This window comes from Bacillus rossius, chromosome 1, assembly GCF_032445375.1.
Source record: "Bacillus rossius redtenbacheri isolate Brsri chromosome 1, Brsri_v3, whole genome shotgun sequence".
Lineage (NCBI taxonomy): Eukaryota > Metazoa > Arthropoda > Insecta > Phasmatodea > Bacillidae > Bacillus > Bacillus rossius.
Genome location: NC_086330.1, coordinates 38,629,882 through 38,644,757, shown reverse-complemented (window position 1 = coordinate 38,644,757; position 14,876 = coordinate 38,629,882). Strand labels below are relative to the sequence as shown.

Sequence of the window (14,876 nt, the reverse complement as noted above, 5' to 3'; positions counted from 1 at the left end):
TATGTGGTGTTTATATCCTGTTGACAACAGCAATTTTTTGCTTAATTTGTGTTTTTGTCTTTTGGTTTTTTTTTTGTAGTTTTCTTCTACAGACATAAATATGCTTAGCAATGGCATATGTCCAAAAGCTTACATCAAGTCAAACAATTAAACTGAATTAGCTACTCATATTGCTGTACCAGTTGCAACACATCTCACGCAATCAGATCAACAAATGACTAGTGGTTTGTTTTTGTTGTATATTCGTCGTCGTTATGCCTCAAATTAGAGAAATAGTGTACAGATATTACAGCCTCACAAAGGATACGAATGCAAGCAGATGATTGGTCGAAAAATATATCGTAACTGCAGGCTGCAAAGGTTTCAATAGTAATGTTTTTTATTGTTTTGAAACAGTTGTCTAAAAGTTTAACTACAAATAAATTTTGAGGGTGTAAAGATAAACTTTATTACATTATTTTATTGCTGAAATGATGAACGTTATATGCGGGAACAATCTATAAACGCAAACATTTTGAATGGGAAAAATTAGCACAGGGATATATGGAAGTGATCAAGGGAATACAAATTTAAAAGTTATCAACGGGACAACTTATTTTGTGGGAATGTCTTAAGCGAGTTTTACTGTACTTTGTTTTAAAACCCCTCTTTACCAAAGGAAGCTATAAAAAACAGAGTTGTTCCAAACTTAAGCAAGTGGCCAGGACGAAGTCCGTTTACAATGGTTTGTTGCACGAAAATAAGTGATTTTGTTGTTTAAATATCAACTTGTTTCATTATTTACATGTCCTACAAACACACTAATACCACAGAAGGGCTAATCCAAAATTCTTTTTGTTTTCAAAAACAGGCACAAAACACTAAATGACAAGGCACAAAACAGAAAACACTGAATGACAAGGCACAAAACACTGAATGACACATATGGTTTATACAAATTCACAAACGAAATTCATTGTCAATAGAATTTTACAGAAAAGTTACTACACTCTTTATTGATAAATTAATTTCTTTCAGTAAGATGTTTATCAAATAAAACATTATTACCATGATTGTGCAAAATGTTTGCTTGTTGGGGCTTAAAGAAATCATAAACAAAGAATGGCGCCTAGCTTTAGCAGGCTAAGTACATTTCAGCTATAATGTTAGTAGCTTATTGTATGAAAATAAAAAGATTCACTGTCAAAATATAAAATAAATTCTATATTGACATGTTTTCTAAACAAAATTTCCCACAGAAGCTCATTTTCAAAGCCTCGTTTTTTGCAAAAAGAAAACAAAAGCATTGACGCATTAATTTTTAGCAAAATACGAGCAAAATTATTTATTTTAAAAAATATTTTATGAGAAAGATAAATTTAGTCAGTACAGTAAAACGTCTTGGGAATAATATCAAAATAAAAGATTAAATAAGATCAGACTATATGTAAACATTGAGTTGTAACCCATCGTGACGAATAAAATTAGTGCTAAATGTGTGGGATGTTTATCTCGTACTGTTAAGTCTGAATAAATGTATGCACTTTTCGATTTAGAAAAAAAAAGTAATTTCAGTCATCCTCCCTTCCCAAAAAAAATGCTTGCTGAAGCACCCAAGGTTGAAGGATCCAAATAATTGCAAGCTCCACCAATACAGACTTTGCACAAAGCCCAAATATGTTACTTTGTAGAAGTGTGTCTTAGGTTTGTAGATAAACTTTTCTTTTATAAAAACTTGACACTCGAAAGAGGGATGAGGACACTTAAGCCGAGGTCACACAAAAAGCTACGTAATGTTCGCCATGTTTGTTATGTTCGCTGCACCAGGTGGCCAGACAGGATAGTCTAGTTCGCGATGTCGGAGACGCATGGTGTGGGATTGGAGTTATGATTCTGACGATGATCACAGTATCTGAACGTAAAAATAAATGGGTTCATAAATTTAATTTAATAACAAAAGAATATGATGAATTTCATCATTTGATGAGGCAGTATCTAGCAAGAACGAAACAAAATTTATGGATTATTTCAGGATAAATTCAAATCAGATTCCTAGCATTCCCTTGGAATCAAATACCAGACATTGTCATACATATCCTGCCTTCTATGTTCTTCAATTGTTTAGTTCCATAAACATGGATATTTTCATAATCTTTCAATCAACTTTTCCATCGACTTGACTAAAGCACAATACTGAGAGCAATTAAACTTCATAAAAAGCAAACACAGATGTACAGCACAATTCTGTGCGAAAACAGATGTTTTTGTTTATCTGCACATGCGCGAAGTTACTTGTGGAGCGTACATCGCGAACATACCGCCCTGTGAGGCCGTAGCTTTAAGAGTGGCTTGTACAGTAGTTTAGTGCACTTGACTAACTTGCAAAGTTTTTGATAATATTTTACTTACCTGACTGGGAAAGTGGGCCTTAGAATCCATGGCTTGTTAGGATTTAAGAAATACTATTACTACATAAATATTATAAGCATTCAGGGTTGCCACTTTTTTTTTTTAATTTTGAACTCACATTTTGAGTTTTTCTATGACCAGCTACAGATATTTTCCTGCCAAGTTTTAATGTTTCACTAAAAGAAAACATATCCAGCTTCAGGTTAACCACCCCCTCCCCCACTTCTTGTCTACTTGCCCTCGAAAATGCCCCTTGAGAACTCCACACAAAACAAACTGCTTGTTCGAGGACCAGTAAAATGTTAACTAGAATTTCTAACAGATACAGAGTATGTGCGCTGTAAAAAAAATTATCAGCTTCAGGTTGACCACGCTACTGTATGCAGGTCTACGATAGAGATGTTTGACAAATGGTTGCAAAACTCATATTCAAAAATCCACGATTTCCCTGATGCTCAAAAAAAATTCCTTGCTACCTCCCAGTTTTCCGGAAAAGCGGCAACCCTGATTTAAAAGTAAGCTACCAATACTGACAGTATTGTGCAATGTTGCCAACCTGCGGTACTTGCGTGCTCTTCCCGCTGCCTGTCTCCCCTACGAGCACTAGCACCTGGTACTTCTCCAACAGGTACAGCACATGTGAGCGGTTCCTGAAAATAGGCAGCCTCTGCCGCTGCTGCTCCAGCGAGAAGGACAGGTGGGGGTTGTATATGAACGTCGTGGCATTGTTGGTGTCCACGTCCGGCTTGTCCTCCGACCACGAGCTATCCCCTGCGAGAACACTGCGCTGCTCACACACTCTTTGTCAGTCGGGACATTATATGGTGAATTGCTATAAAACCGAAGTAACACCATAAAGCCTGACAAAACAACAATAACACCAAAACACGAGTTAATACAACAATTAAAAAAATACAAATAAAAAATATCTTTTAATATGATAAATCAATTAATGTTATTAATTTATCATGAATTTTGTACCAAAATGTATGAACTAAATGGATTGGAAAAAAATTAATATTATGGAGTTTGATATTTTTACATTTTAATGATATTGGTACATTTTTCAACCTATTTGCTGAATTTTTTTTTCTTAATACGTATATCTGTTCTATACATGCTTATTACTAATGAATTTATTCGATAAGTGCATCAAGTCAGTCCAAATGAGACTATTTTCATGAAACAAGTATTAAGATATTTTTTAGTTTCATATTTGTTGAATAATAAACTATTTTTATGAATAAAAACAATATATGAAAATAAAAACAATAAGATTTAACTCAAACATATTAAAAACAAAATAGGCCTACAAATAATACCATAAAATCCTGTCCCTATTTATCAGTAATCAAAGCAACTACACGTATTAAGAAATTGGTTATCGCTCTCCCATAACAACTTTGATGCACAAGCAGTAGTTTGAATACAACATTGCACAGAATTGGTCGTAATGCTTCATTTTACTGATTTGTCTGCCAAACTCTCCTTGCTGACTCGGACTATGATGTTATTGTGGCACGTGACCGATTCTGTAGGGTCTGACTGAGATAACTAAGTTACATCTACCTGTTTAAGTAATAATAATTTGGACTAATTATTAATTATACCATTAAGCTGTGATACTTGTTAATGTAAAAATGTGATGGCAGTTTAGCGCAAAATTATGCTTAGCTTAAATACACGCCATACGAAACAATTTAGCAAGTCGCCGTAACTATCTGCATAACTCCAACAAGTGATCTTACAAAAGGCCCCCAGCAGTTTTATATCCAAGCAAGACTGCAGCCAAGGTATATGAGTAGGAATCTCAGAAATAGATTTTCACCCCCGTCTGTTTCCAAATCTAGAACAAAAAATGTGTGATTATGATGTAATTAAATTAACTTCGCTAAGCCATTTTGGATTCATACAAATAAGAACTAACAATTATTGACCAAAGTAATAAAACAATTTAATTTTAGAAAACAATTTTAACCTTTAAAAATATTAATAGTCACATTCGCCCCTACTTATTGAACCAAGAAAGGACTTTCAAGCTATGCTTCAGATTGAAAATGTGGTTCATTTGTCTTCTAAATATTCATCAACTTCATTGAAATTAGTATTAGCTGTTATAACATATGACAGTTATCACGATGATAGAATAATATAAAACCTAGAGAAATACCTAATAACTACGGAAAATATTTTATGGTTTCATATCATTTATAATTAGGTTTTAAAACAGGAATTTTGGTGATATTGTTTTATTGTAATAAATTGTCTTTATTCATGAAAATAGTGTATTATTCAACATATATGAAACTGATATATTTCTTAATACTTATTTGACCCAAATATTTGACTTACACACGATGCAACTTATACAATAAAATCATTACTAATAAGCATGGCTAGTAGAAAAATTATATGAAAAATAAATTAGAAAATTTTTGTAAGGTTGAAAAATGTGCCAAAATGATTCATGTAAAACATGTTATTTATAACATATGAAACATCCTACAATTTATTATTAATTTTTTCCCAATAGATATAGTTCATAAATTTTGATACAAAATTCATGCTGAATAAATTATATTCAAATGATTTTACCACAATAATAGATAAATAAAAACTTGTGTTATTTGAGAGAGTTCTGTCAAACTGCTGATTGATTTCACTTATTTAGTTACATTTTGGTGCTAAATAGTTTATTTATTTATTTATTTATCAATTTGTTACATACATGCCTACCGACGGCATAAAGCCATGGGTGGTAGGCACAATAAACATGAAAAAAAATACATAGACAAAACAAATACATGAAACAAAATGAATAACATTGAAGACAATACTATAATAATGCAATTAACTTGCATTTTGGTGTTATATAGTGTACTATTGACATATTTTGAACTTATATTTCAGTTTTATCACAATTCAACATATAATACTGTCCCTACTACTAACTGATAGCATCTCGAATAAGAAAAACATAACAGTAATTAATGATGTCTACAAAATTACTATCATGTTTTAACAAATATAGGAGATAAAATACATAAGGTTAATAGCAATTTTGACTAATTTAGGGACTGTGAATTCGAACATCTCATGAGACACTACATGCAATAATACTGGGAAATAGTTGCTTGCTCATTTCAATGCTTAAAAAATACTATGGCAACAGATCATAAAAAAAATTTAAACATCTAAAACTACAAAACCTTAAAAAAATAAAAGGCAGCAAACTCTTCAAGACAGCTAAGTATTTGAATTAAGATAGCTCCTCTATCTATATATTTTAAACCTTAAATTCCCATGTACTAAATAAAATAACCCATTGTATTTCTCAAAGTTTCTTCCATATGACTTACATAAAACATAAAGCTATTAAATGTAACACAATAGTCTGTTAAAGTATTTCAATAAAAAATTATTGGCTAATCATAAAAAATATTTCTGTACGAAAGTTACCAAAATATACCTGGCTTCAAGAAAACTGGTTTCACACTAGATGAGAACATGCCTTTGTTGGATTGTACATCGAGCTGTTTAATGAGATTCTGCAAAAAAACAAAAAACAATCAATTGTTTAAGTTAAACAAGATAAGAAAGATTAAGTTGACACGAAACTTCATATTTCACCATTATATTTTTTAAAAATTAAGAAAAATTATAGTTTACACCTTGACACATATCATAAAAAACTAATTAAACAAAACAATTAATCCTACCCAACTCCTACTAAGATAATACAAATGTGAAAGTTTGGATGTTTGTTACTCAATCACATCTTTAATACTGATTTGATATGGATAAAATTCGAGGTAGCCCATATTTACAATAAACAAATGTTTTCAATTATATGGATCACTATTCAATATCAATCACTAAGGTATATGATTTAAAAACATATATAATTATATTTGTACGTAGCTTTTTTTATCCTGTGGAAATTTCATTGCATGGTGCGCACGCGTCGTAAAAATTCACTGTCATAATTTTTCAATAATGCACCTAAAGAAGTTTAGCTTCAAAAAATTCATAGAAGGCACAAATTATTAACAAACAATAGGTGTCCTTTCTCTATGTCCACCATGCAAACCCAGTGAAGCCATGAAGTCGTTACAATAACACAACATTGTGATCAGTGGAAGACAACTCAAATAGCCAGTTATTTTTTTATTTAAATTTGAAACATGTCCATAAACAGTTTGGGAACTTTGTAGGTGGGCACGACATACAAAAAGGTACACAGGACAGTGTAGACCCAACTGGCATGTAAATTGCAGATCCTAGGTAGGCACTAAGTGTGGGTAGGCACCACCTGCAAGAAGAGAAGTAAAACAGATAGGCACTACCAGCAGATAGCAAACTGACACTAGCAGGCACTGCATACCTGCAGGGACTACAGCAGACAAGACTAACACAAAGAACAATACAATTCAAAACAAGACAACACAAGAACAGGCAGATAGATAACTATCAAAATATAATAATATGATTTACAACAAAAGAAAAAAATCAATTTAATTAGGAACCATTTTTTTTTCTGCAAGAAAACTTGGTTAATATATAATGCAAAATGGAGGTAAGTAATAATAATTAAAAGAGAAAAGAAAACCAGCAAGTTTACATTATAAGTTACAAAGTCGATAACCATCATATACAAAATTGTGGTAAGAAATAAAGATAGTTATATATTTCCTATCAAACAAAAATGATTGAAATTTATTATTTGAGTAAACATTTATTATTTAAATAAACAAATTATATAATTTTTTTTTAAGCCTAATCTGTCTGTCAAACAGATTGACATATTTATCTACGTTATTGAAGTTAATTAATTAATCTGTATACAATATCACTGAAATTTTTAGACTACAAAGTAATGTTTGAGTACGACTATTAAATTGAGGTACTCTGAGCCCAGAGTTTTAAAGGAAATGATGACAGTTTATTTTTGAACTAGTAGCTTTCTGCATTCAACTAAGGGAAGTAAGAAAGGTTTTTGAGTGATGATTTTGATTAATAATTTTAAGTAATTTATATTGTATGTTTTCGATTTTATCATTGTCGGAGATGATGATGTTCAAACTCATGAATATATCATAAAGTTTAGTTCAAACTAACTTATAATAAAGTGTAAGTAAAGAGTCTAAATCAGAAGCATAGTACCTAAATAATGTATTTAATCAAAAACAGGGTTCTGTGAGAGCTATAAACCAAAAAGTTAATTTGTAGATGAAAATATAATTTAGAGTCAAGTAATGCCTTGATCTTTACTATAAGAAGTATTTGTTATAACTGAATTCTCACACTTGTAATCAAACTGAATGGGATATTATTTCCTCGTGTAGGATATAACTTGTGTTTTATCTTTATTAAAAGTAATCAAATAAGAACTACACCAATTAGATACTTCAGAATGTCCTGAAGTAGCTGACAGTCGTAATCAGTAGTATTTCTTGCTATGGATATTAAGGTCCTCAGTGAATAACAGACCAATGTAGTAATTTAACACCTAAGTAACGTCATCAATGAAGATATTAAACAAAAGGTGATAGAATACCTCCTTTAGGGACACCAGAGGAGGGCCCTTGATATAAAGAGGAGTTATGCTTGTTTATTGAAACAAAAAAGCATCTGTCTTTAAAATAATTAGAGAAGCAGCCTATGCATTTATCACAAACACCAAATCTTAAAAGCTTTTGAAGTAATAATGTGTGGTTCACAGTATCAAATGCCTTGACAAGGTCGAAGTAACAAGCATCATATAAAGGCAATATTTACGCTTTATAGAAAGTAAATATTCAATTTCCTTTAATATTTATTTAGTTTAATTATATTTTTTCCTTATGTTTATTTGTACTCTATGATTAACCCAGACAGTAAATTTATTTCGTTATCGTTTGTCTAAATATTACTCTATGTTTATTTTTTTTATTTTAAATATTGTCAAAGTTGGCATAGCAGTATTTTTTTGAATTAACGATTAATTTAAAGATGAACACGTCAGAAATGGTCAGTAATTTTATTATCTTTTGTTTTAAAAACAAACCAAAGAAAATTGTTTACTAGTGACGGGAAAATATTCTTTTAGAATGAATTGAGACTTGATGAAGACAACAGTTAAAACGCAACGATTCTGAAATTGATTTATAATTTAATATTTTACTGAAGATTGGAAATGGTCATTACTGCAAATATTAGCTGAGTTTGAAGGAAAATAATAATTTTAATCTACAAAGATTATACACCAAGATTTTTAAATAATTCTTTAAGAAGAAAAGTCATCGTAAATCTGTATTCAAGAGACCGCCAAATGCATTTGATATACTATGAATACTACGAAGATAGAATACCGTTTGTAAATACAAAGAAAGAAGAATCCTATTGAAAATGAGAAGTCACAGTTCGAGCCCGGGAAGGATGAACGTCACGCAATCCAGCCCAGTCGCAGCCCATATTCGGAAGGATGGAGGCGTTGCCACGCGTATTCCTGCCGCACGCTAGAGGACGGAGGAGCAACCCAACTATCGCAGTCCTTGACAAGTCGAACTAAGGAGTCTCCGAGAATGAACTAAGGAGTCTCCGAGAACCTACACGTCTCGTGGGTATACTGCACCAAGGTTTGGTCCCTTACCCCATCAACCGAAGACTTGCTGTATAGAAGTCCTAGAACAAATTACAATTTAAGAAAAACGAACATAGTTTTACCAATCTAGACTCCGTAATATTATATTGAATATTCCCATGTAAAGAAAACCTATTAACTTGTTCATCTTTAGATTTAAAATCAAAAATCCGGAATCGCGATCCCGATCAAGTATAATGTAGTTTAGATGGAATTTTGTATTGTAATAATGTATTAAGTTACTATTTTTTGCTGACTAGTACTGCTTGAAACGTACCCAGTAGTCCACGCTCTACCGTACTGAATTTAGTTAAAAATAGATAACTTCCAATAATTAACATTTGATATTAAAAATAATTCACTCAAGTGAAAAGAATTGTTAGATGCTTGAAGTTGATAGTCATATCAAATTCCATCTGTAGTTTAGAATAGGATAGTTTAAGTTAATTTTCTATTAAGTGTTATTTTGTGTAGGTCAAAGTGTATTGTCACCGTCGTCACAAGCACTGCACATGAATATAAACAGTACATTTGGATTTGATTACACTTTATTCCAAGGTCTAAAGTCACGATATTAGTATTTAACGTACTTTTTAAACACCTTACCTTGACTTTTACACTCAAGCGTCTTAATACAATTCTTAATACTGAGAGAGTTAGGCTAGAGTAGAAGAAATTATTAAATAAATTAAATAATTTCATTTTTGACACTAGTTGACTCTACAGTTTTGGCGCTCAACTGTGAAGCTCAAGTAATGGTAAAATTGCAGTTAAGACTATGTCGGCAGAAGAAAATAGGACAACGTACTTCCTCAGAGGAAACAAGAATAATATCGGTAGCAGTTCTAGTTCTGGCGTAGCTGACGAAGAGAGGTTAGTGACCGAAGAAATGGAAGCGCGCACTAGTTCAGGAATTTGATATTAAAACCAGATCTTCAGAAATATTAATTTTGTTAGTAACCGTTCTTCATTATTTTGACATATTTCCAAAAAAAAATTTAGGGGATTTCTTGATATTATTTATCTTACATGAAAAATTGATTTTGTCTCTTTTGAAAATGTTTTTTTTTCTAATTTTTTGTCAGTAAAAGGAAAAATATATGTAATACAAAAAGCTCTTGTTTCTTTAAAATAGTTTATGAATATGTTTCTTTGACTTCATACTTGAATAAGGTCACAGAAGAACCAGTGAGCGTATTTAGAAGACGAGCAGTCGACATGTACCCAGTTAGTGTTTAAAAACTGGATGATGGATAGTGCTACTTTAGTAAACTAGTTCTTTTATAAATTCATAAAAGTGTTATTAAACATGATTTAATGTTAATTAAAAAGTTTATTACAGACAAAACATATATATTAAATTATGTTAGTAAAATATTCAACTTTTTTTTTTGTTAAATGTGGGTTTTTTCATAATCGCTTCTATAATAATAGAGGAAAATTAATTTAGCAAGGGTAAATTAGTCTATATTTTCAGTGAAGAATATTTTTTCAACACAAGAGAAACACTATCAGCAAACCAAACTGCACTGACCTACTACTAGTAAAAATTTAGCAATAAACAAATCCTCAGTGTTTCATCCATCATCCTCAATGTCGTCTTCCTCGAAGCACTCGTTCTCTTCGACATCCTCATCCTCCTCCTTGATGCCCTTGTCCTCCTCCTCATTCTGCCCTCGTCTTCCTCGAGACCCTCATTCACTCCTCATACTTCTTCTCATGCTCCTCCTCCACTTCATCCTCCTCGACACCCTCATCATCCTCGACACCCTCATCATCCTCGACACCCTCATCCTCCTCGACACCCTCATCCTCCTCGACACCCTCATCATCCTCGACACCCTCATCCTCCTCGACACCCTCAACCTCCTCGATACACTCATCCTCCTCGACACCCTCATCCTCCTCGACACCCTCATCTTCCTCGACACCCTCATCATCCTCGACACCCTCATCCTCCTCGACACCCTCATCCTCCTCGACACCCTCATCCTCCTCGACACCCTCATCCTCCTCGACACCCTCATCCTCCTCGACAACCTCATCCTCCTCGACACCCTCATCATCCTCGACACCCTCATCCTCCTCGACACCCTCATCCTCCTCGACACCCTCATCATCCTCGACACCCTCGTCATCCTCGACACCCTCGTCATCCTCGACACCCTCGTCCTCCTCGACAACCTCGTCCTCCTCGACACCCTCGTCCTCCTCGACACCCTCGTCCTCCTCGACACCCTCGTCCTCCTCGACACCCTCGTCCTCCTCGAACCCTCGTCCTCCTCGACACCCTCGTCATCCTCGACACCCTCGTCATCCTAGACAACCTCATCCTCCGCGACACCCTCATCCTCCTCGACACCCTCATCCTCCTCGACACCCTCATCCCCTTTATCCACCTCATCCTCCTTGAAACCCTCATTCTCCTCCTCCACCTCGTCATCCTCGACAACCTCAAGATCCTACTTCTCCACCTTGTCCTCCTCCTCATCCTCCGTCTTCATCTTCCTTGTCATTCTCCTCGACATCATCGACGTCCTCCTCGTCCTTCGTGCCATCATCCTCATCCTCACAGTCATTTTCCTCATCGTCATTATCCTCTTTTTCCTTCTCCTTCTCCACCTCGTTATTCTCCTTATAATCCTTCTCCTTGTCTTCCTCATCCTTCTCCTCCTCATCCTTGTCATCATCATCACTCTGTGTGATGAGGTCTCATTAAGGGTAGATGTACACAGGTGTGGAACTGTTCTATAATTCACAATACCAAGAATAAAATTTTTCAACATTTTTCGCACTTTTAAATATTTAAATACCGGTATTGCCAAAAAGAGTACACCAGGTGGGACTGTACTCTACTTCACAATACCAAGAAAATTTTTTCCACATTTTATAGACATTAAAAGATTTAAATACCGGTATCACAAAATAAAGTACACAGATGTGGGACTGTACTCTACTTCACGATACAAATAAATTTTTTTCTACATGTTACACAATTATTATTTGAAATACCTGTATTGCTAAATACATTATACCATAGGGACTGTACTTCACTTCACAACACCCACAAAAATAGTATATGCATGTTTGAAATTATTACCACCCTGAATTTTTTTTCTTTCATTCACCTACTCCTATGATGTCCTTTACTTCCCCTGCTTTCCTCCTCCCCATCTAACCATCCTCAATTGTCGATATCACATTCTTGAATTTTCTCAAATATATTGTAAAATCATTTGAACGACTGGTTAGGAATGAACGATAAAAATGTTGTAAATTAAACTAACCAACTGTTATAACTATTTAATCTAATTTTTAATGTAGATAGCTAACTGTTCAATCATGGGCGTCGCAACCGGGGGGGACGGACACGTCCCCCCCAATAATAAAAGTCTTCAATTTCGTCCCCTTCAATGATACATTTAGTTTCGTAATTATATTAAAAATATGATTTCTGTGATATAACCCATATGTTGCGCATGGTGCATTTAGTCCAATCGTGGTAATGTGAGCACTTTTTAATTCGATCTTCGTGTAAAATCAAAATCAGGTCCGATACCGAGGAGAGATACTATAATAATAGTGAATATAATCACTTTATTACTTTTGTTTGTGTACATGTGCGAAATATTCTTAATACTGCTGCGGCATTTAAGTGTAACATTCACGTTTCTCCTGATGTTTAAATTAATGATTTTGTGTGGATATAGCACCAGCAGATATGTTAACTGTGTTTTTACAAATTTGTTCTCTGAAAATATTTTTTATAAAAAATAAATTATATATTGCAACCAACTATAATTAGAATATTTAGGAAAGAAAAATGCCTATAAACCACCTTTTTGCACCTACACACCCCAAATTTTCCCGGGGGAAGACCCCTGGACCCCCCCGTTTTTTTTCCAGGGGATGGATTATTCCTCAACAACTAAATTCAACTGAAGTCCCCCCCAAAACAAATCTTGCGACGCCCATGGTTCAAACAGTTTAAAAGTAGTAACCTAACCTAAACGATCGTTCACTCAATTTTAAAGTACTAATTTCCCACTCTCATGATTCTATGCTATTTTAATCCGAAGAGCCGCAACTTTTAAAAATATACATTTTGGAAATTATATTATAATTTTTAACAGAAAAATGGCTCTCCTTCAGAATTACCTTTACGTCTCCCGGATCTTACGTGCTCAACATTTTCATGACTGTTTGGTAAATATTTACTTGGGTGGTATTTCCGGAAAAAAAAATGTTAAAAATCCGAAAATACCTTTATTTTATGCTCTTCAACTTCCTCTTTTCATTAAAAGTGGCGGAGGTAAGAAATTCCAAATACTTTAAGAGATATCGAATTTTTTAATTTTGCAATACAAGACCTGTGGAACCATTCCAGCGGCGCCATTTTTGTTATTTTGCCGTGTGTTCGTGAATACGTGAATCGTGAATGCGTAATTAATAAAATGGTTGATTAGGTCAGGTCAGTTACATTAATACTTTCAAACTAAGCCGACATTAAAAATTATTTTGTGAATTAATTTTAATGGCTGTTTAGTTTTAAAATATTTATAATGTAACTGACCTGACCAAACAAACCCGGACAGAGGGTGAACAGTAAACTAAAATGGTCGATTAGGTCAGGTCAGTTACATTATAAGTACTTTCAAACTAAGGTGATATTAAAAATAATGTGAATTAATTTTAATTATTCTTTAGTTTTAAATTATTTATAATGTAACTGACCTTACCTAACAAAACCCGTAACAAAGGATGTACAGTAACAACTCACGTAAATTTTTTTGTTACTTATTACTTGCGCAACAATTTCAAAATAACAAATAAGACTTTAAAATTAGAAATGTTAAAAACTCACCTAAGTTGGAGGCGGTAATTAAACACCGTTTTAAACAATAATTGAACTACATAATCACGTATTAGTTCATTTGAATTCTGGCCTATCACGAACAATCACGTGACATTATTATCCAATGAAAAAATAGATACTAGTACGTAAACAAGAAACAATGGTACACGCACGCCACAGGAATGCGCTGGTTTTGTGCTGAAATTTTAAAATTCGATATCTCCTAAAGTATTTGGAATTTCTAATCTCCGCCGCTTTTAATGAAAAGAGGAATTTGAAGAGCATATAATAAAGGTACTTTCGGATTTTTAACATTTTTTTTCGCAAATACCGCTCAACTACATATGAAGAAATTTAAAAATTCGATATCTCCTAAAGTATTTGGAATTTCTAATCTCCGACGATTTTAATGAAAAGAGGAAGTTGAAGAGCATAAAATAAAGGTATTGTCGGATTTTTAACATTTTTTTTTCGGAAATACCGCCCAAGTAAATATTTACCGACTGTTTTAACTCAAGGGTTCAAATATCAACACATCGGTTTAGTTGAGAGAAATTCACATCTGAGTATAATTTAAGAGCACTGAATTTTACTGTACCTTTAGGTATTGCAGCTACGTAGACGTTGAAGAAAACACAATCTAAGTGGTAAATTGACAACACATTAAACCTTCACTCTATATAAAAACTTCAAAATGTTCAATACTTCCAAATACCACACAAAATACAGCATCAAGCAACAACTCTGTTACCGCCCCACCAGGGGCTTCAAAGAATACCGAGCAATCACTAGATAGCAGCCGTATGAAACTACATTGGCAAATACATGCCCAATCTTTCTAGTTCCCTGTGTGTCCGCTAGGACTACATGAGAGCGCTGTCGATTGTAAATAGAACAGCAGAGCAGCATTCAATGGTGGACAATATTAGTTTTAATGGCGGTTGGCGAGTCAATAGTAATATTGTAATGTAAAATACTCAAATCTTGTTCTAAACATGGCATTATTTCATC

At 33.5% G+C, this 14,876-nt stretch overlaps 2 protein-coding genes across 2 annotated transcripts in view; one reads left to right on the top strand and one right to left on the bottom strand.

The window, feature by feature from the left end:
* LOC134535012 (probable ATP-dependent RNA helicase DHX35) overlaps window positions 1-14,641 on the bottom strand; it is a 68,434-nt gene extending 53,793 nt beyond the window's left edge. The window contains exons 1-3 of the mRNA XM_063373839.1: window positions 14,464-14,641; window positions 5,858-5,936; window positions 2,945-3,159 (exon numbers count right to left, since the gene is read on the bottom strand). Of these exons, the coding sequence (XP_063229909.1) occupies window positions 2,945-3,159; window positions 5,858-5,897 (255 nt within the window). The 5' untranslated portion in view covers window positions 5,898-5,936; window positions 14,464-14,641. The remainder of the gene's footprint in view (window positions 1-2,944; window positions 3,160-5,857; window positions 5,937-14,463) is intronic.
* On the top strand, window positions 10,908-11,386 carry LOC134540587 (uncharacterized; the record flags this gene model as incomplete). Its single annotated transcript, XM_063383810.1, is given in 2 exon segments — window positions 10,908-11,280; window positions 11,283-11,386. Coding segments are annotated over 2 exon segments (477 nt in total), but the record flags the coding sequence as incomplete, so codon positions are not given.
* Window positions 14,642-14,876: the final 235 nt, after the last annotated feature.